Genomic DNA, 27,161 nt, shown 5'->3' with positions numbered 1-27,161 from the left:
CTCAAGTTTTGGGATAAAGGTTGACATCACTCAGGAAATTGGTCTTCACAAATTTGAAAATGGGCATAACTTGTGCAACCAACATGGTCCATGGAACAAAAACCCCAACGAGCCAAAAGGAAAACAAGTATTTATCCAGCTGGGCACACAGTCTTCTGAAGCAACTGAAAACAGTGTAATTTGGTTTTTAAGAAAAATATTAACATAAAGTTTGCAAATAATGCATGTAATCCATCACCTCCAGATTTTACTTGACCCTGATATAATGGAATATCATCACAGAACTTCAGAACCAGGAAGGACTGTACAGTTTAACAATTAATTCAACGGTTCATTTTATCAATAGGGGAACTAAGTCCAGGACATGAAGTGACTTACTTAAGGGCTCTCAAGGGATAGATAGGGAGCTGAGAGTGGAATCCAAGGCTCCTGACTAGCGATCCCTCTACTCTGATGTGCTGCTCCTTATGTTGGCAAGCCTAAGACAACTGGTCACCAGGGGGCACCATGCTTCATAGTAAGAATCCCTAGTCACCCTCTCGCCCAATGTGGGAAAGCAGCTTGTCTAATTGTGAGGTTGTGGTATATTCTGATGCGAAGCATCAATAGCAGACATCGGGTTAGCAATTTTGTGAGGGCGGAGATCCAGAATTCCTTTTTTCCAGAGCCAACAGGCCTTGTGTCACAAGGAGACAAGCTGTGAACCTCAAAGAACTGCCACCTGAGGAGCCAGCTGGGTCTTTCTAGATGAACTTCGTTTATTCTAATATTTATATTTATACACTTATATATTTATATTTAACATTTCTTCCAATGTTTTATTCCGGTTATATTTGGGTGGGTGATAGGGAGAAATTATCATTTATTGGGCCATACCATGAGTCAGAAGTTTTGCATCTATTGTCACATTTAATCCTCACATCTCCCTGTCCTGAGGGAGCTGAAGCTTGGATAGGTTAAGACACTGACTCAAGTAGTCCCCACAGAAGAGTTGAGATTTTAGTGCATCCCCTGGTGGGCATGGGAGAGGAAGGCGATGTCTCGAATGTGTCCAGTATCTCTGGTACTTCTTGTACCTTTGTGGGCAGTGTTGAAAGCAGGCCTCACGCCAGTGTTCTTATTGTCATTGTCACCCTCTCCTTTTGGTAAGAGTATGCTAAGCACAAAAAGCTGTCGCACTGCCCCCTTCAGTTTCCATGTGCAAGAAATGATCTAAATTTTCTGCTCCATGTGTAAGAAATGATCTAAACTTAGTAAAGTTAGCTCTTCTGACTTAGGTTTGTCTGAGAAGCAAAGAGCAAACAGCTCCCTCATAAACTACTGTGAGAGTTCTGTTGGGTGAAAAGGCTTTCACCATGAAAATAACTTGGTGAACGTATCTCTGATAGGACATGTCAGAATGTAAGACCTCTGTTGTTTGTTCTGTTTTTAAAGATTTTATCTAAGTAATCTGTGCACCCAACATGGGGCTCGAACTCACAGCCCTGAGATCAAGAGTCACATGCTCTACCAACTGAGCCTCCAGGCACCCCTATTTTGTTTTTAAGTATATAGGAGGAAGAGGGTTTCTGTGAACTGATAAATCATGTCTTCTTAAGACTTAAAAAACCTACTTCAGGTGTCATAAAATAATAGTTTATCCTAACTTCCCCTGATACAAACAAACAAATTTGTCAGAGCTTAGCCTATATCAGAGAAGAGAGTCTGTGGTCAAGACCTGGTACAAAGCTGGGGAATTTGAGTATGTCACAGTTTTGTCTATGAAGACTTCTGGGATGGCAAGGTTGGTTTTGGAACACTACTGACCTAGCTTTTCTTTGCTTTCCTGCTCCGCCATATAGCAGCTGTGTGACATTGGCCAAGTTATTTTACCTCTCTGAGGCTCAGTTTACTTATCTGTAAAATGAGGTGATTCTATGTATAGCATAGACTTACTTACTGAGGGATTCAATGGGCTGAAGGAGGCAAACCGTTTCAAAGAGTGCTGGGTGCATGGCAGTTGTTAAGACACTTGGTGAGTTCCCTGCTGTTGGTTACTCTAGTATAAAAATCATCATGCCTGGCACTTTTCCATTATATTCATATGACTCTCCTACCAATCTATGGAAGGCCAGGCCATCTTGACTTGGCTCTCACCACAGCTCTGTATGAAAATCTCACCAATGTCATACAGTTGATTACAAAGCACATATAACTTGTGGGTTTAAGCCTGGGTATTGATTTCAGAACTCATGATGGCGTTCAGCAACCCAGCCCAAAGGGAAGGAGCACCTCAAAAGATAACTCTCATCTGGAAGGTTTAAAAATCACTGTATTGAAATGATCCGTCTATGGATCTGTCCTCCCATGAGCCTGCCAGTTCATCTTTGTGTCCTCAGCGTCCTGCAAAACACCTGCCTCCAAATAATTGAGCAAACACTTTCCGTAATTCTCTCATTTATCTTTGCAACAACCTTATGTGGTATATACTATTATTATCCACATTTGTGAGGAAAGGAAGGCACAGAGAGGTTAAGCACCTTGCTTAAGAACACACAACCAGCAAGGAGTGAAGCTGCAACCTGAACCCAGAAAGCACAGCTCTGCCCAGAGGGTGAGGTCTTAACTGCTGTCATGTTAGCACTTTCTAGATTCTCCCAGGTGTTTTGCTACCCTGAACTTATTTAATGGATACTAATACTTCATGGTAGTTACTGAGACATCATGAATTCTGACTTGTTTTGCAGCAGAAAAACAGGAAAATAATGGAAACTTTGTTAGAGCAAAACTTGAACTCCCCTTCCATCTCTTTTTTTCTGTCTTCTGTTAATTCTCTGCTACCCACTTTCTTACCTTGTCATTGACCACATTCTGTTATCCAACTGAGATTTCTCTACATTACAGCTTGTATAATATGTGTGACTAGTAAGCAAGGGAAAACATCCTGTTCTTTCTGAAAATACCTTCAGAAATGCTGTGCCAGCCTGTGATGGGACCAGGGTTGGGAAAGGAGACCGAATTGAATACTGCAACAAAACTATCAAAATCTTCCAATCTGCTGCTTTTGTATTTAAATATTGATTCTGAGATTGGATGCCTCCTCTAATTATATAAAGGCCTCAGGCTCCTGGCAGCCAATCTTCCCTGTGGATTTACGACAGACTTTTGTTCTACATCAATATAAACCAGATTACAAGCAATATTTTCCTACATTTACTGGATTTCTTTATGAGGAGGCTAAAGGACATACCTCCTCACTGTAACGTGATATGGATTGAAACAGTCTTCATAGGACACAGAGAAATACAGAGAGAAGGAGACGAAGGGAATGTACTAAGTAAGCTGCTTCTGGTCACAGCGGCCTTTCTGAGGCTCTGCTGTAACTGGTGTATGGGACTTGTTCTTCTCGCCTTCTGTGATTTGAGGGTAGCTGTTCATCCAAATGAATTACATCATTTCATAAATGAATAAAAGCCACCAAATCTTCACCTCAGTTTGGAACGGAGTTTCTCTAACTCTTCTGTATTGCCTGTTAAGGCCCTAGAGAGGCGTTCGCTACACCAGGGAGCCGCTAGCTGCAGGCAGCCATGGAACTCTAGATATGGGACTGACATGTGCCGCCCTCTGGAGGTGAGCTCTTAGTCACTGGACCCACTGGCACTTAGGAAGCACATCAGCTTCCAAAGACGTAGTAGGGTAAGAATGTAAAAGCTAATCAATAATTTTTAAATATTGATTACATGTTGAAAAGATAATATTCCATATAAACTTGGGCTTAAATAAAATATATTATTAAAATTGATTCCAGGGGCACCTGGGTGGCTCAGTTGGTTGAGCATCCAACTTCAGCTCATGTCATGATCTCACGGTTTGTGGGTTCAAGCCCCGCGTCGGGCTCTGTGCTGACAGCTAGCTCAGAGCCTGGAGTCTGCTTCAGATTCTGTGTCTCCCTCTCTCTCTGACCCTCCCCTGATCATGCTGTCTCTATCTCTCTCTCAAAAGTAAATAAAACATTAAAAAATTTTAAAACATTCTTAAAATTAAAAAATAAAATAAAAGTGATTCTACCTGTTTCTTTTTATTTTTTAAATGTGGCTACAAGAAAGTTTTAAATTATACATGTGGCTCTCCTCTGTGGCTTGCTTTATATTTCTATGGGATGGGGCTTCACTACAGTGATCCTTTATGTGCTGAATCCACAGTCCCTGGTTTCCAGCCAAATGTTCTCCCACCCTCATCCCAGCTAATCTGTTCTTCTGGGGTCAGCTCCAGTAGCACCTTGCAAGAGATCCTCTGTGACTCCTCACCCATTCCCTTGCTCTACTGGCTAACCCCAATCATCATCTCCCTAGCTGAATCTTGATCTCCTCCTTAACACCTGAGAGCCCTCATTATCCCCATGTCTGACCTTCTGCTGGATTGTGAGCTCAAGCACCTGAGGACTGCATTTGTCTTGTTCACTTCCGTATCCCTGGCATGCAGCACAGTGTTCAATACTAAAGAGAGGTTTCAATGTATCTGCTAGTTTGAATGCATGAATGAGTAAAGTGAAGTTGGCTTCATTTATACACACATACTTCCAGATCCATGGCCTCAAACATAATTCCAGAAAGTTTATGATCTGCCACGATTAAGAAATTAACAGTGGAAACTGGAAAGGTTAATGAGGTTTTAACCTATTGTCATATCCTTTCATACATTGTGTGTGTGTGTGTGTGTGTGTGTGTGTCTGTCTGTCTGTCCATCTATCTATCTAGTGATTTTTCTTCCTAAAGGATACATGCTGCATTAAGTGAAAGAACTGTGTACTGGATTGTGGATTGAAATGCTTAATCAAAACAAAGGAAACAATATGAATCTTTGCAGAGATGGAAGATACAGGGAATCTGAGGGAGGGGATGCTAAAAAGCCCCGTGAAGAGCTCTAACATGACACTGGTGCTGTTTGTGACAGAGCAACATTTTCTACTTGTTATTTCATTTATTGCTTGAACAATACTGAGGTGTTTTATTTCCTAGATTAATTTGTACTTTTTTGGCTTCAACATAGAAAGTATTTTTTCCTCTTAAAAATAGCTATGGCAAAAAATACTACCAGATATGAGAGACTCTTGAGTGCCAAGAACAAACTGAGGGCTGATGGGGGTGGGGTAGAGGGGAAGGGGAGTGATGGGCATGGAGGAGGGCACTTCTTGGGATGAGCACTGGGTGCTATATGGAAACCAACTTGACAATAAACTATTTAAAAAATGAGAAAAAAATACTACCAGATATTTTTGAGGAAACAGAACTTTTGGAAGAAATCTTTCAGGAGAAACCCAGAGTAAGTAGGTAAGAGTCAGAACAATAAGGCAAAAATGTCCTTCAGCCTCAACACACCCCCACACTCACATTCATCCACGAACACTCATACCCACACTCATACCCACATACACCCCAGCCTCCATGACTGTGAAAAATTGATTTCTGTTGTTTATAATCCACCCAGTCTATGATATTTTGTTATAGTACCCAAATGGACTAAGACACTCACCTTCATGCACCCACACTGACACACATACTCGTATATACACACCCATACTCCCACTCACATCCCACACACATATAAGAAACTTATACCCATTCACACACACATTCACGTTTACTCCTTGTGCTCACATGATCTACCACATATATCGCACTCACACACACATACTCACACTCACCTATATTCACACTTCACTCCCTCACACTCATGGGCTGTACTCATTCAGCACCAAGTTGTTCTCTTCTGATGTAAACATCCTACAAAAACGAAAGGTCACCTCACATTCCCCCAGCTGTCAGAGAAACATGTTCTCACTTTGTTCAGAGACTAATGGGGTTTTACCTGGGGCTTCCTTTGGTGCCAAGACCTGAAATCCCCCTCTTTGCAGTGGCAGGGTGTCCCTCTCACTGGGGTTCCCAGTAATGATCAAAGTGAAAAAAAAAAAAAAAAAGCCAAAACCAACACACATACGTCTTTGCTTCCTTTCCTCAGTGAGGTCTATTTGGGTCCCACCACAAAGCACCTGATCTAGCTGCAGTGTTTCTTTCTAGTCTGACATTTAAATAGGTCCCTTATGTCATGGCACCACCCCATCAATTCTCAAGTGGCATGGGGAATCCCCATGTGGACAAGTAGGACAGGAGTGGTTCCAGACAGAAGAGGCAGTGACTTCTGCCCAGGAAAGGCTCCCAGCAGCAAGCACCATAGTACCTGAAATCCTCTTAGGAATCACGTCATCTCCCTAGACGTGTTTCTGTTTATGAAAGCGTGGTAGGCCTGCAGGCTGCTTACATTCCCTCTGGTTCTTGGGGTCTGTAGCTCTGAGGTCAAAGCAGACCTGCTCATCTCAGTAACTCTCGTCAGTCTTTTACTGCCACTCCCAGGTGAGTGGCCTATTTGGGGCCACTGAAGATGCCCAGCAAAACTCAGGACTAGATCCAACATTCCTTAAGAAGCCTCTCTCAAACTGCACAGTCACAGAAGGTCTTGAAGATGCCCTGTCTTGATCAACATCTGGTGCCATGTTGTGGAAGTTTCTAGTATTCACAGTTTTGGTTTCTTCGTCAAGCCAGTACCAGTCCAATGTACCCAAAATTCTGGCACCACGAAAGGGAAAATTTTCTTTTTTTTTCAATGTTTTATTTATTTCTAAGAGAGAGAGGGGCAGTGTGAGCAGGGGAGGGTCAGAGAGAGAGGGAGACACAGAATCCGAAGCAGGCTCCAGGGTCTGAGCTAGCTGTCAGCACAGAGCCCGATGTGGGGCTTAAACTCACGAATCATGAGATCATGACCCGAGCCGAAGTAGGACACTTAACCGACTGAGCCACCCAGGCGCCCCAAAAGGGAAAATTTTCTAACAGTAAGAGATGCCCACCATAGCATGAACTGCTTACAAAGTGGAATTCTCCCTGTCCCAGAAGGTCCCAGCCAGGGGCATGTGTCAGTCCTGGCTGGAGTGGGGGATATGGTAATGAAAGGAGGGGTGGACTAGAAGAGAATTCAAACCCTTTTGAATTCCAAGACCTCACTTGAATTTAGGCTTTTTCCAGGCTTAGGGGCATGATTAAAATGAAAAGCAGAGAATAATTTGCATATGCATGTTGGCTGAGTATTACCTGCCGCTAAAAAATGTTTATTGGAATTAAAACAGTCTATCTTTTCAGATCACTGCTGAGGACACTCAGGGAGAAGGAATCTCTATGGAAGGAGGAATTTTGGTTTTAACCAGTTGCTTACTTACACAAACGAAAACCAACAGTCAAGAACTGAGCTGGGTTCTTCTATAATATTCAACAATTATGGCTGCTCTAAATGTCTTGCTTTGAGAATTGTCTTGCTCTTAAGCATGGCTTCATTTTAAAATAAATTTTAAGCTGCAGTTTTAGTTTCAAAGTGAAGAGCTTGATTATGACTCACCAAGCTATTTATAGTAGTCTCATACCAGACATTTTGTGCGCATGTAAGAGAGAAAGGAAAAGAGGGAGAAAGGGCTCATTTCTTAAAACTGAAGAAGACTGCAATTATCAAAATTTATCATGCTAACCCCATCAGAGGACTCGATATTCATTTCTCTGACTCTTCTGCTTTCATGCTCATCAGCTTCATAATGCCAAAACTGTTGATTTACCCTTAACTGGAAGAGGTGTAGTGAGAGGGATGCAGGTGTAGGGAAGTAAAGAGGAGTACAGCTCACCTGAAAACCTCGTATTATGAGCATGCCAATCAGGAGCTCAATTCAAATAGTATTTTCTTTTCACAAAGATGAGTCATGATAGAGCAGAAAAAGTTCTGGATGCAGTTTCGTCTCACTTCTCCACTTGGTAGCTGGGTGACTGTGGGAAGAACATCCTCTCTCTGACCCTCAGGTTTTCTACTTGTTAAGTGGGGATACCTAGAACCTACCTCACAGGGCTTTTAAAGGATTAAGTGAAGCAAACACACCAGATTTCAGCACTGTGTGAAACTCTCACATCCCATAATAACATCAGGCCTCACTGTTTTCTGGAAGGTTGTTTGAATCACTACTGTTTTACTACTATTCCTGAGGAAGAGTTGCTTTCCACTCCTCTTCACATGATATCTACGATTACTTGAGTTCCTGAGGTAGAACAGCCTTCTATCCGCCTCTCCCTTTTCAGTGACTATTGCAAATATATTCCTAGATGTCCACATCCAGAGACTTCCCATCTTTATTTTCCCAAAAAGTGAATAAGGTGGCATGGTCACTGCTGGGCATGTTATATGTAGGGGAGATACGAGTGTCTGGGAGAGTCAAGAGTCAGAAGAAACAGTGCAGTGGGGCAGTGTGAAGGTGCCTGGAGATGGGAAAGGATGCAAGGAGATGAGGACAAGATGCAGTTGTGTGGAGGAGGGAGCTCAGGCAGAGCTCTCCTTCTTATCTGACAAAGGTAAATGACACTAAGTGTCATAAGGATATTGCTGATGAAATGAGCTCCAACCAAGTCTCTGAAGCCTTGTATAAAGCCACTATGGAAATAAAACATATTTTCTGAGCTTGAAACACTCTTCAAATATATAATTCTTTCTGTATACTAACTATATCTCAATAAAAACAAAATAAAACAAAAAATCAACTAAATATACAATTCTCTTGATTTTTACATGGACACTGAAAACTTACCTTCCAGAAAAGAGAAATTTGTTGTCTATCATAGTCAATGGGCTGTTTCATGTACCAGACATCTAATGTCCCAGTAGGCTCTGTTTTTAAGGGAAAAAAAATGTATTTTCATACATACATATATGTATATACACACACACACACACACACACATATATATATATATATCTATACATGCAGAACATAAAGCCTCTCAAAGTCAATTGCTTATTTAATAAATAATTCCAGGAGAGTAGGATTATCAGATAATTTCAATTTTCTTTATGTCCCTGTATTTTTTCCTTTTGTTAAACAATGAATATATGTGTTGTTGGCCACAGAAAACACAAATTTTACCTTAAAAACAAATTTAAAAAAAATGATGAGGAGTAAATTGGATTCCTAACTTACTTTCCAAATATGTAGTAATAAAATAACCCAAAGAAAGTATGTGTGGTTATTTATTTTTTATTGCATGCAGAAAGAACTCTAAGCAGAAAAACAAAAACATAAATCATAAGGAACACATTTTTGATCCTATAAAAATAAAAAATACAAATGATTAACTCTGTGTTCACCTCCATTCCTGATCCTACCATGTTTTGGCATAATTATTTGTTTTTATGATCATTAGGCAATGATCTACTTGAAAGGAAGGCCTATCTTATTCATCTTAATATCTCTCATACCTACACAGTGCTTAGAATATAATAGGCTATCTATAACTCTTTGTTAGGTGATAAATGCACAAATGAACAATTCAGACAATATTAGTTACTTGATGCTAAAACAGAGAATGAACTGATAGAAGGAAAAAGCACCAATCTTTAAGACAATGGTCAAATATGACCTAATTTAATTTGAGAAAGTCAATCAAAGAGACTTGAAAAGAAACTGAATAATCAACTCCTGTATGTGAGAGACAGAGAGTGTGTGTGCATGTGTGCATGCGTGAGTGGGTGAAATAGTTTTATTTCTCCCATTATCAGATTCATTTTGATTTACAGCCAGGGGCAGAACTCATAGAAGCAGCCCCTGAAAACAAGCTTCAATTGCACCAACGTAACTTGATCATTGTGACACTTAGAATATACTTGAGATGAGGCTACATTGGGGTTCCTTCTAGGGTGACAAGTTCCATTTAACCAGAAAGAAGTTTCTGGAACATTAACTCCCATGAGGAAAAGAGAAGATAAGCACCCAGGGAGAGGAGAAGAGAAAGAGGGAAAGGTAGGGAGCACATGCACCCACACATACTATGGGCAGGTCCTGTGGGGGCCCACTTATACTTACATCCCATATCCTCCTCACCCCCATGACATATGCAGCTTTAGTACAGTGGTTAAAGTGTGAACTCCATAGCTAGACCGTCTATGGGCAAATCCCAGCTCTGTGATCTTGAACAAATGTAAACCACATCCTGAATACATACTTCACATCCTGAAGCCAGTTTCTTCATCTGTTCAATGAGGATTGTAGTTCTGTACGTCACATGGGGCTGTTGTGAGAACTGAATGAATAGAACAGCCCTGACCTAAGGTAAGCACTCAGTAAATTTAGCTATTGTTTCTTTACTTGGAAAATGAACTGCAAAAGCTGATGGAGCTTGTTCAAGGTCATGGAACTAGTCATTGGAGAAGCCAGGTTTTGAACACTGATTCGTTTTATCACATAGCTGGAGCTCTCCTCTCTGCACTCCGCAGTTACCTGGCTCTGAGAAGACTTGTGATTTCTCAACAGTACTCCCACCCCTAACAGGTGCTCTTCTGTGTTCTACCCTCTTCCTTTGTAATTTCCTTTTCCTGCCTCTCTCACCCTCTTCTTTTTCTGTTTTTTTTTTTTTTTTTTTCTAAACATTCACTTATTTTCTTCCCCTCTTTTCCTACCAGTGGTAGCTTATATCCTTGCAGTGAGGACCGAAAGGTAAGAAATGCTTACCTAAGACATTCTGAAAATGCTATCCATCCTACAGGATTATGAAGAGTGACCCAGAAAACAAGCCTAGCACTTTTATCTGCTAGTCCACATCCAAAAAGGAAAAAAGCGCAGGCAACAGAAGGAAAGGGGACTTGGAAGTTATTAACCACTTACAATGTGTCAGGAAATATTTGGACATTTTATGTACTGCACATTATCTCACTTCATCCTCACACAATGTAGGGTGTGTGTGTATGATCACACCTGTTTTAGAGTGAGGCCAAGAAGGCTGACAAGATTAAATGATCTCCAGAACATGTGAAGGTGGTAAATGGCAAAGCCAGAGCCGAGCACAGGCTTCCCTGTTTCCAAAGACCCTGCTCTTCCATTACAGTTCACTACATTGAGCAAAGATCTGAGCGAACTAGATAACCCAGACATTGACTACATAATTAGGACGTGGAAACTTGGATGTGCTCCATGTCAAAGCCAATTGACTTGTTAGTGCTAAATGTCTCCAGTTAATTACTTTTTTTTTTTGACTTTTTTTTTTTTACAAATAGTTTATTGTCAAATTAGTTTCCACATAACACTCAGTGCTCATCCCCACAAGTGCCCTCCTCCATGCCCATCCCCCCTTCCCCCACATCCATCAGTCCTCAGTTTTTGTCAGCATTCAAGTTAATTACTTATTAATAACAAATTTAAAGGGAACACTCATTGTCTCATTAAAGATCTACAACTACCAGATTACTACAGAGTTAAGAATTGAATTTTAGAATCACAGTCTCTTCAAAGGAAAAATTGCAAGTGAAACTAAAATTTTAATGGTGCCCACCTGCAGTGTTAGCCTCTGTGGGAGAGAAATCATTAGTTGAATCTGTATGAGTTTCAAAGTGTAAAATTTCATGACTAGGGGTGTCAAACCACTGCTGCTTAAAGCAACATAAGAGCTGATATTAAAGAGAATCTTTGACATTCAAGTGACACAAAATCACTTGAAGGTCTAACCTCAGTGTTGTCCAACAAAGGCAGATAAAACTATTACAAGCAGGCCAAAAAAGGAAAGTTAAAGTTGAAATGTCCAAGTGAATACAAAACAAATGGGTACCAATGATTAAAAATACAAGTGTTGAGAAATGTAAGTCAGGTCTCTTGAGATGAAACTACCTCCTATATTATAAAGGGGAAAACTGTTGAGTTGAAAAGAGTCACCAATATGAAAAAAAGTGAAGATCCTAAATTAAGCAGGAAATTGACCTAAATGACCTTGAGGGTGCTTTCAACTCTAAAATCCCAAGATCCTAGGATTCTATGAAACAGTAGGTGTGGCAAACAAATCTGAACCAATCCATATACTTCTGAAATGAGCATCCATATCTGAAGTCAAAGCAATCAGGAACGTGGACAAGAGCAACTGAATCATGGGTGGAAAGCAATCCTTCAACAGAAGTTTCCTCAGGGGTATAAAGATTTCCAAGAAGAGTGAAAATGGAGAATTTAACACAAAGCAAATATGGAAAAGGCATATCTTGGGAGGTTTCAGGTAGTGGACTCTATGAAACACATGAGGATTTTTTGGTCCAAGTAATGCTCTAAGCAGAGCAAGACAGAGATAAGTCATTCACTGCCTTGGTTCCTTGAGGTTCACTTTTTGGGGATGACCCATTTATCTAAAATCTAGTTTTAAGCAACTCAATTCAAGCAGATCTTACAAGTATCTACTTGATTAAACAAGTTTTACTTTCAGATTAGTTATCACCTGCTATGCCTCCATGGGAAGCCTTATGCAGATTCCCGCCCCCCCCCCCCCCCCCCCCCCCCCCCCCCCCCCCCCCCCCCCCCCCCCCCCCCCCCCCCCGCCCATTCCTCTTCCTTCTTGATGAATGATGTTTAAGACTTGGTTCACTCTGTCTTTTCACTTCTTTTACTACCATCCACAAGGTATTCCTTCTCAGTAGCTGCTATTGTCGGTCCCTCCACCTCCTCACTTCTAATGATCTTTTCTGTCCACTGATTCTTTTGCTTCATACTTCACTGAGCAAAAGGAAGTAATCCGGGGTCCCTCATCTTTCCACCTGGTAAACCTCCAAGGTTCACCATCAATTCCCTAACATAATATCCCTACTCCCATCAAAGTTCTACCCAACCTGAGTTCTGGATCCCATCCTCCCTTGCTTTATCAAGGACTTCTCCTGTATTATTAATTTCTCCCTCTCTGCTGGGACCTTACCATTACCTTGAAAATATACTATATTTTCACCAATCCTAAAAACAAAACCAGACAAAGCATTTCCTGATACCACATCCTGCTCCAACTACTGCCCTGCATCTCTGCTCTCTTTCACAGAATTTCATGAAGAGCTGTGAATTGTCGTCTTTAATCCCTTACTTCATACACACTCTCAACCTGTCACACCTGAGATTTTCTCCTATCATTCTATGGACATTGCAACCATGGCAATAAGCAAAACTAATAACTGTTTAGCGATACATACATTTCTGAAAGCTATGTGAAAAGTACTGATAAACATATAATCAGGATAGTGTCAATAGTATACTGGTAATTTTATAGTATTTAAGTTGAATGGTGGGTTTATTAACTATTCATTTTGCTGTCATCTTTGTAAGGAGAAAGTAGCTTACCCTAGGATAATCATAGTGGCAACAGAATAAATGAACAGATTTTGAATATGTTTAGGAGAGTCAAGTGCTGGTACTGGGGAATAAGGAAAAAGAATTTTTTTATTTGAAAAAGGAGAATTTAAGGATAATTTCTTGATTTTTGACTTCAGTAACTAGGTAGATGGTGGTATCATTTACTAAAATAGAAAATATTGAAACAGAAGTATTTTGGAAATAAGAAATAAATAGTATTTTGAAAACATTTTGTTTTGGAGAAAAACAGAGATATCTATCTATGTACCTGTCATCTGTCTGTCTAGTTTCAGAACTGTGGGACTGGATAAGGTCACCTGGGAAAAGAAAGGAGCCCAGGGAAAAGCCATAGGGATTAGTATTGAGAAGAGAAAACTGACTAGCAAGAAACCAAAAAAAAAGTGGTCAGTGAAGAAGAATAAAATCCAGGAACATGAGATTTCAAAGAATTCAAAAGAATCAAGTACTTCAAGGAGGAAATAGCTCCCTTCTCCTACTGCAATGACCTTGAAGGCCATATGTTCCAGATGAGGGAAGGCCATAAGATTGTGTTGGAACTTTGCATTTCTTCTTGGTGTTGCATCCTCCAGGAATCTTTCCCTAATGTTCCAAAATAGACTAGAAGTCTGAGGATTTGACCAGTTATCACTGTGTCCCAGCGCCTGGCCTAGTTCCTGATACACACACACTTTCCTCACAGATCCATCTAGAGCACTATTCCCCACGGCCCCCCCCCCCCCCCCCCCCCCCCCCCCGCCCTGCCCCATTTGTTTCTGTTTGGAAGGCTTCATGGAAAGTATTTCTTCCTATTGGGGTGATCACCATCTTGTCAAATTAGTTGAGCTCAGACACTGATTTCTTCCAGGATAGATGTTGGGCTTAGAGGGGACCAAAGAAGAGAGGAAGGCAGGGAGTGTCACTGGATCTCAAACATAACATTTTCCTTCTAATGAAAATGTTTGCATGTAAGTCTCTTTAAAAGGCTAAGAACCTTTAATTCTTTTCCTCAAGCCTTAGGCAGATAGACAGATAAATGATATTTTCAGGTTAAACTAATTTAGTAGTCAGCAAACTACAGCCAGTGGGTCAAATCTGCTCCCTGTTTAGCCTGTGGACTAACAATGGGTTTTACATTTTTAAATGGTTGAAAACAAACAGAAGAATAATTTTTAGTCACATGTGAAAATTGCACAAAATTCAAATTTCAGTATCCATAAATAAGGCTTAACTGGGACATGGCATTGTCTATGTATTTATACATGTCAGTGGCTGCTTGCACACTACAATAGCAAATTTTAGTACTGGTGACAGAGAGATGGTCGGCAAAGCTGAAAATATTTACTGTTTGGACTTTTACAGAAAATGTTTGCTTATCCCTAAGCTAAACCATTATTAAGTACTTGCTAACCAAAATGGTAAAATAACTTTCTTCTCAGAGTATTTAATTGGCTTTCTCAGAGCCAAGAGCTTGGGCTATGTGATAAAACATACCAGTGTTCAAAACCGGGGTCTCCAATTCTTAGTTCTGAGACTTTGAACAAGTTCTGTTAGCTCTAACATCTCATTTTTCAAATGAAGAAAACAACAGGTAAATTTATTGAATGCTTACCGTGGGTCAGAGCTCTTCTATTCACTAAAATTAACTCATTTTAGCAATATTTCAGAATTACAAATGAAAGAATGAATTGCCTAGCTTCTCAATGTGAGAAGCGGCAGCTGCAACTGGTGACCCTACATTTTCTCCCCTTTGGGAGTCTCACCAACCACCCATGCCACCACCTCTTACGGTGGGTGGGGGAAGGGGTTAGGGAGGTCTACTCCTTCACTGCTCTGGTGTAAGTTCAAGCATGTAGCATTTCATTTATTTATTAATTGGATATAGTAGAGTTTAACAAGACCAAAACATGTAAATTAGACTTTAAAAAAAATGGTGAATGAGCAGACAGAAACACCTAATTTATAGTATAGCTCCAAGGAATGGCTTGTTCATCTTTTTTTTGGAGTCTTTTCCTGGGTGTTTTAGGTGGTGAGGGAATCCCCTACTCTAACACCTTACTTCGCCAGATGTGCCTGGAGACCATGCAGCCCAAACTCAAGAATGTTTTCCCACCACAGGCCAAATATGGTTGCTCAGTTCCCAGTATCAGACCTGCTTTTGATGGACACAGATTGAGGGACTGTCCTGTTACAAAGAGGAAAGCAGTTTCTTTCCTTCTACTCCTTACTTAATGGCCATTTAAAAAGTGTTTTTCATGGAGGACCATGAGAGGAGTTGAATTTAATGACTTAGGAAAGGGCCATATGGAGTAAATAAAGCCCTTATTCTCTACTGACATGATCTAAATAACTGTGCCCAATCCACCAGAAGATAAAAATTGCTTAGTTATAGGCAGCAAAGGCTCCAAAGAACTCTATCATAAGATCATTCAAAGTTTTAAAGAGTAACTAAAAAGAAAAAAAAAGCTTACTAGTAAGTTTTTTTAATGCCAAGTTACATATGAGTACACATTCAAAGGCTGAAAAGTAAGAAGTGTTAAAAAAAATTCACACCTTTTTGGTTTACATCAATTGGTGTTTCATAAAGAAACTGATGACAGAAATAGCGGTAAGGGGTAAAAACCAAGCCGCTTAGAGTAAGAGGGAAGAGGTCCTACATCAACCCCAGAAAGATGAAACACAGAAAAGGGAGATGCAGACACTAAAAGGAAACCAACAGAGCTTGGTAAATGTGATGCATCTCAGAGTATGGGTTTCTCTCTTCATGAATGCCTGCAATTACTGTGAAGAAGCCAGTTCCTTCAATTCATAACTGTCCATGAGTTCACAACCATAACAAGTTGCTGCACTCATTGTTATGATAGTGGTTTATTTTAGGGGCTTTGAGAAAATTACTGTTGTTACGGTCCTATCTTGAACTGTTTTTAATTCAACAGACAAATACTTTCAGAAAAACAAAAAAAGAAAAAGAAAAAAAACCTATTTTTTGTCTTTAATAATGACATCTCCAAAGAGGTCATTATTAAATGTCAGTAAGAATGACAAGAATTCACAAGCCCAGAATTTCCCTGGTTTATATTTAAGACTAATGTGACAGAACTTAAAAACTGCTCAGCCTATTTACTACCCTGGCCTTGGACATAAAATATGGCCCATTTTTTTTTTTTTAATTTTTTTATTTCTAGGAGAGAGAGAGAGAGACAGCACGAGCAGGGGAGGGTCAGAGAGAGAGGGAGACACAGCCTCTGAAACAGGCTCCAGGCTCCGAGCTGGCAGTCAGCACAGAGCCTGACGTGGGGCTCGAACCCACGAACCACGAGATCATGACCTAAGCTAAAGTCGGATGCTTAACCGACTAAGCCACCCAGGTGCCCCAAAATATGGCCCATTTTCAAAAATTTTATCTGTAGGACACATAAACAAAGTCTCATACATGAAGCATTGGAAAAAACGTATTACTTTGACTATGCTTAAAAAGCTCTGGATTATAAAAATGACAAACATTTAAACAGAGAGCAAGTGGCTCAACATTAATTTTAAGAGGTTTTTATCATAAATGAGAGGGAATAAATTATAATGTATTAGATGGATTTATTTTAAAATAGTTTTTAAAATACAGAAATGCAATTAATATATGAAGAAAGGGAAATAGTGATTATTCTACAATTTATATATTAGGTATTATATTTTAGTAATAGTCTCTTTGGATACTTGAAAGTCACCTGGGTATCAATAAGTGTCATCAGCTATCAAAGGCCATTCACAGCTCACAGAAAAATGAATTCATGTCATGAAACTAATTTACAGTCATACATATCCGTAAGTTTTACAAATAAACATTCAGATTTCTCACATTAATACTTTAAAATATTCAGATAATAAAGCAATGGATTATATGCCAATAATTTTTCTTATGAGCCAAATTTACAGACTGAAAAGCTGTACACTATGTCAGTAAATGAGTGCTTTTAAAGACTAATATTCAGATGATTATTTCTTGTGTATCCAAAGACTTATTAATATTGACATCAAGTTCATATAGCTATTTGTGTTTCAATAGCTATTTGTGTTAATATTTGTGTTAATATTGACATCAAGTTCATCAAGCAAATGTTTGATTACATCTTAGTTTGATTATACCTTACACCTTAGTAAGTTGTCTTCCCTATAATTACCAAAAAGAAAAGCCTATCAGACTGAGAAATGTATTTGATATCCTTTCCATAGCTATGGGCAGGCTGGTGGTCCTCATTTGAGCAGTGTGTATCAAAGGCATGATGAAGTGCAGTGCTGTAATATATAGAGGAGAGAGGACTGGGGGATGTTAACCTTTATTTTAAAATGTATGTCTCCAGAGTCTACCTTCTTTCAAGCTTTTAATTTTCATAGAACCCAGAAGGTAAAATGTATCAAGTTTTAACTATAAGGGAATGAAATTACTGGTTGTGGTTTTGTGGAACGAGAGAATTACTGAGACAGTAATAGAAACAAGAAATAGAAATAGGGGGCACCCTGGGTGTCTCAGTCCGTTAAGTGTCCAACTCTTGATTTTTGCTCAGGTCATGATCTCATGGTTAGTGAGATTGAGACCAGTGTTGGGCTGGCGCTAATAGTGTGGAGTCTGCTTTAGATTCTCTTTCTCCTCTCTTTCTACCCCTCCCTGCCATTTGTACACATGTGTTCTCTCTCTCTAAATAAATAAGTAAACTTAAAATATAAACATATCTCCCTGGATAATTACAGTACTTAAGCTAATGTCAAAATTAACTTAATTAATATACCCATTTCCTTGTTATTTAATATGTTAAATTAACTTGTTGATTCAGTACCAGTACTTTAGAGATCCCTCTCCTGTCTCTCCTCTCTCTCCTCCCGCCCTCCTTTCTAAAACACATACCTTCGTCTGGTGTTTGGGTCCTGAATGGTTCACTCCAATCACTCCAGCTACCTTTAGATACATGTAGCTTAGAGGAAATCTGAAATTCATACTCTGTAAATGGTTTCAGATCCAGAAGATCCTGTCTTCCTTTGGCATTTGTAGGACTGACCTTGAAACAGACAAGATTTTTAAAAGTATCTATTAAAATTAAAGAATTTTGACACACATAGATAAGAAACTTGAGTAGTTAACCCTTTCTCTTTTTTTACATCTGTAATTCATTGAGAAAAAATACCAGTGACAGGATTACTGAATATACATGTTAATCTGAAATAGCTTCTCATTAAAAACAAACCCTGGGGAGTAAGAACCCATCTATAAGGGTCTCAAAGGGGATACTGAAACAAGCTGAAAAATTAGTAAAGGTTGAAAAAATACCCCTTTTCAGAAAAAACCTGGAGAATTTTCTAGAGGCTGTTTTTTATTTGGTCATAATTAGAATGTGATAAAGCATTTATCACAGACATAGAACAGCTTCAAAAAGAAACTTTTAATCATACTAAAAAAGTAATTACTGTATTTCTCCTGAGTTCCAGTTATATGTGGAACTTATCCTTTGTTATTATTATAAGCCATTATATTTTACAAATATACTAGGAGGAATTACAATCCTAAAATTTAATTATAAAAAAATTAATGTCTAATATATAAAAGTGTGGGCTTTATCTTTGGAATATTCAATTCCATATAAGCCTCTATGGACATGTCCTATTTTCTTTTTTTTTTTAATTTCTAGAGAGAGAGAGCGTGAGCAGCGGAGGGTCAGAGAGAGAGGGAGTCACAGACTGAAACAGGCTCCAGGCTCTGAGCTGGCAGTCAGCACAGAGCCCGACGCGGGGCTCGAACCCACAAACCGTGAGATCATGACCTAAGCGAAAGTCGGACGCTTAACCGACTAAGCCACCCAGGCGCCCCTGGACATGTCCTATTTTCTAATATGTAAAAAAAAGATTACTAAAAAGTAAAAGAGTACATAACAGAGGTACAATGAATCCTTTACTAATTGTAGAAAATTAATATGAGTTTACAGAAGCTTGTGGCTTAAAAAAATTCAAAATCGATCAAAATTCAAGATATTTCTTAATAAACAGAGGTGTAATATGACTTTATGATCTCTCTCAAGTGTGTACTTTAGGGATAAATATTCTTAAACCTCATATTTTGCTGGCATGAAAAGACAGAGCCCCTCCCTGGTTTTCCCCTTTACTCTAAAAACCATTACCATCATCCAGGACCTGCTGCTCTTGGGCCGGTATCTGAGTCGATTAAGCAACACCAGTCCTTCATCTCTCCACTGAAGGATACATCTGCTCACAGAAGCATTTACACATTTGATTCTGATGTCCCATGGAGGAAGAGGCTTCACTAGTAATCAGGACAAACAAAAAAGTGTGATTCAGTCTCCAAAATCGGAAATAACCTTTGATTTGACATAAGCCAGGAGGAACAGTTCATTTCTAAGATGCATGACTACCAAAGATGGTGACATATATAAGAGGGAAATCCCTGGCTTTTACAGAGAGAGAGAAAAAAGTTTGATCCACTACTAAATAATTAAAATAATTCTCCTTAATCTACCCTCATTTTTTTACCAAATAAACTACCTCCAACATTAGTGATAGTATCAACTGCATTTAATCCAGTGTATAAAGAAAACCAGTGTACCAAATCCAAGAGTTCCAATGGCTGACAAGGCAGGGATGGCTACTGGTGATCACCTCTCAGAAGAAGAAATGGTGGTAGGGAAAGATCATACAGAAGGGACACAGGAACAGAGAACAGAGGAAAATAATAAGAGGAAAAGAAGATGCCTTACAGAGAAATAGTCAATGAAGAAGTATGATAGGTAAGGTATAATAAATGCCTGTGTCAAGATCCATAGCAATATGTGCTGTGCAAAGAGGTGTTGTGGGAAGAGAGAAGAGAGACACATAATGTAAGGCTGGAAGTTAAGGCAGACCAGAAGCCCAGTCCTACCTGGGGAATACCTGACAGTGGCTTCTGATTCAACTGGGCCAATTATATTCGCTCAGAAATGTGCTGAGACTGGCTCGCTCCAGCTCCCAAGTGATGAGAAGAATGGAAGTAGGTATTCTCAGAGCAAGATACATTTGTGCCTTGATACACTTTTAAAAAAAGCTTATTTATTTTGAGAGACAGAGTGGGCAGAGGTGGGAGGGAGGGGGAGAGAGGGGGAGGAAGGGGGGGGGGAGAGAGAGAGAGAGAGAGAGAGAGAGAGAGAGAGAATCCCAAGTAGGCTCCGCACTGTGAGCATAGAGCTCCATGCAGGGCTCAAACCCATGAACCATGAAATCATGACCTGAGCTGAAACTGAGATGGATACTTAACTGACTGAGCCACCCTGGCACCTTGGTATACTTTATTGATAGTTTGCACCTCTGATCTGGCCCAGCAAACCCACAGGTAGCCTATCTCAGAATAGTGGAGTAACCATGGGGGTAAAAAGATATCTCTGACAACAAATGCCTACACTGAGTTTCATGAATAACCCTGCAGGACCCTCTCCTCAGTCAAATAGTATGATTGGCAGCTAGTGCCTCTATGGGACTAAGCTCTTTTTTCTCCAATGGAGAGAATAATGTTGAATATTCCATTTTGTATGGTCATCTCCATAAAGCTCTAGGATCACACACTCTTTTCCTTGCATCAAAGTAACATCTTTGTGCCATTGTCCCTATTGAAACAATCACATATAGAACATTCAAGTGATTTTCAAAATAATGTTCATGTACCAATGAATGATATCTACAAAATGTGATATAAAATGTACCTATGTCCAAGAATGTAAATGTGGATGGAACTGAAGAAGCATTTCCAAGACTATTGATAGCAGTAACCCTGACTGTGTAACTGGATTCAGAAAATTCAGGGGTTAGGTTAATTCCAAGGTCCAAATGGTCACAATAATGATCATTACATTGCCTCTGCCAAGTGAAATTTTTTGGTCCATTTAACCTGTAAATAAAAGACAATTGTGTTTAGCAAGATACTTTATGAGTACTTATTCCTTTTAGTACAAAAGGGATATAATATTCAAATATTCAAAATTCTAGACATTTTGTGAAGGTCAATTGGATACATTATGGGAATATTTGTATTCTATGGTAATAAATGGGACCATATTTTCTCCCCGTTTTTAGTAGGATTGAGACTCTTTTTTTAAGTAGACTCCACATCCAGCATAGAGCCCAATGCAGAGCTTGAACTCATAGCCCTGAGATCAAGACCTGAGCTCAGATCAAGAGTCAGAGGCTTAACCAACTGAACCACCCAAGCACTCCAGATTGAGACTTTCTGATGTGCATATAGATACATAGCCCAAAAACCTGGCTGACATTCTGACTCCTCAGGGCAGATCCAACTGTAATCCAAAGATCCATGGCCCTAGGCATTCACTGCACAGAAAGAAGTACCAACTTCTAGTACAGCCTGGAACCTTGGGCTCTACTTTCTTTCCCCCATTTCCTGCTCACTTCGGCATAGTGCTGGATCTTTGGATAGGATTATGGAATCAACTCCAGGGAACAGAATCTTCCAGACTCTTCTTTGTATGGACTTCCAGATCACACAAAGGTGCTTTGAAAAGAAACTCCTCCAAAGCTAATGGAAAGCTACCACAAGGAGGAGTCTATATATTATGACCCCAAGAGTCTGCAACCACAAAAGAAGAGATATAATTCAGCCAGTTCAACCCTATTAGAGCAGGAAGGAACATGCATAACATAAGCCTTGAATGCTCTGAAGAGAACTCTGAGTTAGATTGCTGACCCAAGACATCAGTTCTTACATTTGGATGAATGAATCAGTTTTAATTGATGAACACTAGAATTTTTGTTAAAATATCTAATTATCTAGAGGTATCTATTGCTTCTCTCTGGTAAATATAAAACTGTTATTTCTAAGTGTACATCTAACTGAATTCCTAATTATAGTCCAAGATAATACCTACAAAACAAGTGCAAAAATACAGTTTCTCACTCACTGTAAAGTATATGCAGTATACAGGTGGGTGTCTCGTCCTCTGTCCCAGATGCAGTTTACAGTCCCATGTTCTCCCTTCTGTATACAAGATAAGTTTTGAGGTTGCTCCGGAACAACTTTAAAAAGGAAGTGCAAAGCCTCGCATTTTAAACGGTACACAGTTCATATCCTAGTCACATTGTTATTTCACAACAAGATAACGATACTTTCCCTATGTCTAGATTCCATCAAGTTCAAATTTGCTTCCACGGCATGAATGTCTTCTAATAACAATAGCAAATATGGATCAAACGCTACATGCTGAGTCTTATGCACTGTGGGTGGCTTTTCTCAATTAGATGTCATAGCAACTACATCAAATATTCATTGTTTTTTTAAAATAATTTTTTGAATGTCTTTATTTAAGAGAGACAACATGAGCAGGGGATTGTCAGAGAGAAGGGGAGTTAGAGAATCCAAAGACAGGCTCCAGGCTCTGAGCTAGCTGTCAGCACAGAGCCTGACACAGGGCTCGAACCCACGAACCGTGAGATCATGACCTGAGCCGAAGTTGGATGCTTAACCGACTGAGCCACCCAGGCATCCCTATTGTTATCATCCTCAATGTATTGAAGAGGAAACTAAAACTCAGAAGTTAAATATCTTGCCCCAAATTACAAAACTGTGATGTGGCAGAATCAGGGCTCCAGCCCTGGTGCAGCTGACTTGAGTCCAAGCCTTTTACCACCATACTCCACCATTTACCCTGGCAGCTGAATATCCAGTGCTAGCTTCATTACCACTGGTGATGATTTTACTGATTTAGATTTAGAGTGAAGTCCATTAAACTATTAGAAACCTTTAAACTTTATTTTTTTAACTTTACTGGTTTTTTAAATGTTTAGTTTTGAGAGAGAGCGAGCATGAGCAGGGAGGTACAGAGAGAGAGAGGGGGACAGAGGATCCAAGCAGGCTTTGACCTGATGGCAGAGAGCCAGACGCAGATCTTGAAATCATGAACCACAAGATCATGACCTGAGCCAAAGCTGGATATTCAACTGACTGAGCCACCCAAGTGCCCCCAAATATTAGAAACCTTTAAAAATTAGGGGCTCTTTCTCTTCCTAGACCTGATATTTGCTCCCAAGACACTTCTACCAACTAGCCCTAGTCATGTCCTTCTGAGCTGTACCAGCTAAATCTGATTTCTGTAGCATCACTTTCAACACTTCATAAGCATTTATAAGATGATTCTTTATGTACATGGACACTGAGTACCTTCCCTGGGGTGGGCACAGTGTTAGCTATGGACATACAAATGTGTACAAGGCAAGATCCCTTACCGTAAGGTGTGTATTTGTAAATTAAGCTATTTTATAGTCAAAGGCAAAACCCAAAGCTAGCAGTTTCTCAGATTTAGTGAAGGTAAGGGAAAACAATCTGTTAATCATTCATCTCATTGTATTCTAATACTGAGACCCACATGTAATAGATGTTTCCTTTGGGTGAGATAAAAAAAGTATATCACTAAAGCCCTAGATATTCTCTGCACCAAAAATAAAAAGTTGTAATTGATGGAATAAATGGCCTTTTTTCTTCTTTTGTCGTCCTTAGCAAACATTACAGACTTGGGCATGATGATTGCCCACTATGTGATGGTGGACAAGAAAACTTCTCAGAGGTTCAATTTTTTCATCTATAAAATGGGTATAATAATATGAAGCTCATATAGTTTTGTTTGATGGAATAATAAACTTTCTTTTCCTGAAAGAACAGACTCATATATATATGAATATTTATATATTACATTGAATATTACATATGAATATTACATATGAAATACATATGTATTTCAAATTACATATGAAATATATTACATATGAAACACACACTCTGTATACATTGTAACAGTTCCCTAGGAAAGGGTGCAGGGAAGAAAATATTGTGAACATGGTTAAATGTACAAATACACTGTACATATCTGTATACATAACTCCTTATGACCAATCCACTTAGAATACTACATTAACTTCTCATTTTATGTACTACTTTTTATTTATCTTGGAGTCAGTAATAAATTGTCTTGTTTCTCCATTTGTTTAGTTTTCTTATTATTAATTCCAAACTCTCAAGCCAGTTATCTGAATCACTGTTTAACATATTCAAATGTTGTTTCATTTGCCTGAAGACCTCTTTCTTGGGTCCTTGTAAACTTTCCAATAAGATAAGTTTGCCTTGTGGCTGGTATAATAGCTGTTATTCTGATATTGCCAGTCCTTAGTATCATGGAAATTACTCTTTTTCTGGTGTTTGATCTCCTATTTCTTAAATCTAATTCTTTCTTCTCCCTTAAGTATTTGTGTTGGTGGGGTATATCCTCCAGTAGTTCCCTGGAAAAGGATACAAGAAGGAATTATTTTGACGATGACTGAAAATATCTTTATTCTACCCTCACACTTGACGGATACTTAGGCTGAGTACTGAATTCTAAATTAAGAAGAATTTTCATCCAGGATTCCGAAGGCAATGCTCTATTGTTTTCCATATTCTAGGGTGCTGTTGAGAAGCCTGAAGCCATTTTGATTATTGAACCACTGTTTTTAATCTTCAGAAGACTGTAAAATCTTTTCTTTGTTCCCACTATTCTGATTTTTCAGAAATATGTGCTTAATGAGGGTCTACTTTCTTCTGGATTCTCTGAGTTTGGGAAACTTTTGTCCTTCAGTTTGGGAAATAGTCTTGAATTATTTTTCTGTTGATTCTCTCTTCTCAATTTTTTTCTTTCTAAACATCTCATTTTCATAGGTTGGATCTTCCTCTAATTTTGTCTTATCCTCTGTATTTTTAAGCTCTTGATCTTTCTGCTCTACCATCAAAGAAAAACTTCCTCAGTATATATGTCTATGCTTATTAAGTTTTTCATTTGTTTATCTTTGGGGGCCATATTTTCTATTCTCTGAATATTTTCTTTCCATACACCAACCTATTTTTGTTCTGTATGCAATAGCTTCTCTCAATTCTCTGAGGGTATCAAGGACAGTTGTTTTAAAAAAATATTTCTTCTCCCTGAATACACTCTATTTTTTCCACTTTGCTTATATGCTTTGTTCCATATGTTTGTTCTGGTTTCTATCTTTCATAGTAGACATTTTCCCCAGATCCTTATATTTTTACTCATGTATAGAAGTGAAGCACTAAATTACAGATTGAAGCTCTCTGTATGTGTGTCAGTTGAGGGGCATTTGCTGACTTTGGGTTTCACTCCAGGGAGATCTTGAGATCTGTACTGTTATTTTAGTTTATTAAAATTTTTAAAAAAATATTTATTTTTTGAGAGAGGCAGAGCACAAACGGGAGAGGGGGAGCAGAGAGGGAGTCATAGAATTGGAAGCAGGCTCCAGGCTTCCAGCTGTCGGCACATAGCCTGACCCAAAGCCCAAACCCATAAATGGGGAGATCATTATCTGAGCTGAAATCGAATGCTCAACCAACTGAGCCACCCAGGTGCCCCAGTATTGTCAATAATCTTAGATACTTCCTCTTGGCCTTGTCATATTTCTCAGAAAAGTATATTCTAACTTGAGTGGGGGAGGGAACAGCATTGAAGGGAGCTATATGTAGATGTTCCTTTAATCCCTCTGTTTTTCAGCATGGTATTACCAATCTCAGCTGAACTGGTTGGAATTAGTTTAGTGACCCTCTCATGCCAAGTCTCCAGTCTTATGCCAGAGTAGTAGAGCAGTGAATGTCTAGCTACATGGGATTTGGAAAGAGATCTGAGAATCTGTTTTTCAAATAGAATTTCAACCAAATCTCTCATTTTTAGTCCTTACTCCCAGAAAGACATAGTATCACCAATTTCTGCTTTCTGGGTTGGAATCTTCTGCATTCAATCATGTTGCCTCACGACATTTCTCATTGCCAGCTGCTGGCTAAGCCAATTATTACTGGTCTACCTGCTTTCTAGCTTCCATAAGTTTGTTGATATGTCTTCTCTCCCATCTTTTTGTCCTTTAGGGTTTGTGCCTCTAGAAAACTTTATTGCATCTTGGCTTAATTTCAAGGGAGATGAATGTATATACATGTCTTCAAACCACCATTATTACCCTAACTCTTCTTAGGGTCCTTTGATGACCAAATGACATATAAAGCATGTGGTACTTTTAAGTAAAGAAAAAGCTAGTTCTCACTCATACATTTACTCCTAAAAGTTTTCAGAGACTCTCATTTTATTTTTATATTATTATTTTTTTTAAATGTTTTTTATTTATTTCTAGGAGAGAGAGAGAGAGACAGCGTGAGCAGGGGATGGTCAGAGAGAGAGGGAGTCACAGACTGAAACAGGCTCCAGGCTCTGAGCTGGCAGCCAGCACAGAGCCCGACGCGGGGCTCGAACCCACGAACCGCAAGATCATGACCTAAGCGAAAGTCGGACGCTTAACCGACCAAGCCACCCAGGCGCCCCTAGAGACTCTCATTTTAAAGAGCACAGCTTTTACTCACAAATCAACTTTCCCAATGTGAGGTCCCCACACCCCAGGACTTGGTTTTGGCAGAGACTATCTGTCCCAGGGGAAAACAGACCTTATTCTCTTCAATACAAGTGTATAATAGCTGACATCAAAAAAAAGGACAGAAATAAAAGCCTCTTAAAATTAAAATAGCTTATAATATAATAAATTGTTATGAGTACTATGGTTATTGTTGTTTTTAAAAGCCCTATTTACTATGGGAAATTAATTGTCTTGGAAAAACAGTTTTCAGAAATATCAACAGCCTAGCATATGTTGAAAACACCCAAGCGCACCTGGATGGCTCAATTGATTGAGCATCTGACTTCGGCTCAGGTCATGATCTCTTAGTTCATAGGTTGAGTCCTGGGGCAGGCTCTCTGCTATGAGCACAGAGGCCATTTTGAATTCTCTGTTCCCCTCTATCTCTGCCCCTCCTTCACTCGCTCTCTCTTACTCTCTGTCACTCATAAATAAACACACATTAAAAAAAAACCCACCCAAGCAAGAATCCATTGTCCCTCATTTATTG

At 39.3% G+C, this 27,161-nt stretch overlaps 1 protein-coding gene across 2 annotated transcripts in view; it reads right to left on the bottom strand.

Annotated features, from left to right (window-relative positions):
- IL12RB2 (interleukin 12 receptor subunit beta 2) overlaps positions 1 to 27,161 on the bottom strand; it is a 77,160-nt gene that overhangs the window by 33,161 nt on the left and 16,838 nt on the right. For both annotated transcript variants that reach the window (XM_039233463.1, XM_039233464.1), the window contains exons 4-8: positions 22,141 to 22,255; positions 20,929 to 21,113; positions 19,360 to 19,502; positions 18,096 to 18,246; positions 8,648 to 8,727 (exon numbers count right to left, since the gene is read on the bottom strand). In XM_039233463.1, coding sequence (XP_039089394.1) covers positions 8,648 to 8,727; positions 18,096 to 18,246; positions 19,360 to 19,502; positions 20,929 to 21,113; positions 22,141 to 22,255 — 674 coding nt within the window. The remainder of the gene's footprint in view (positions 1 to 8,647; positions 8,728 to 18,095; positions 18,247 to 19,359; positions 19,503 to 20,928; positions 21,114 to 22,140; positions 22,256 to 27,161) is intronic.

Source organism: Hyaena hyaena, unplaced genomic scaffold (assembly GCF_003009895.1).
Source record: "Hyaena hyaena isolate Hyena2069 unplaced genomic scaffold, ASM300989v1 scaffold_75, whole genome shotgun sequence".
NCBI classification, from domain to species: Eukaryota; Metazoa; Chordata; class Mammalia; order Carnivora; family Hyaenidae; genus Hyaena; species Hyaena hyaena.
The sequence above is the reverse complement of the archived record's forward strand: the minus strand, read 5'-3'. Positions and strand labels throughout refer to the sequence as shown.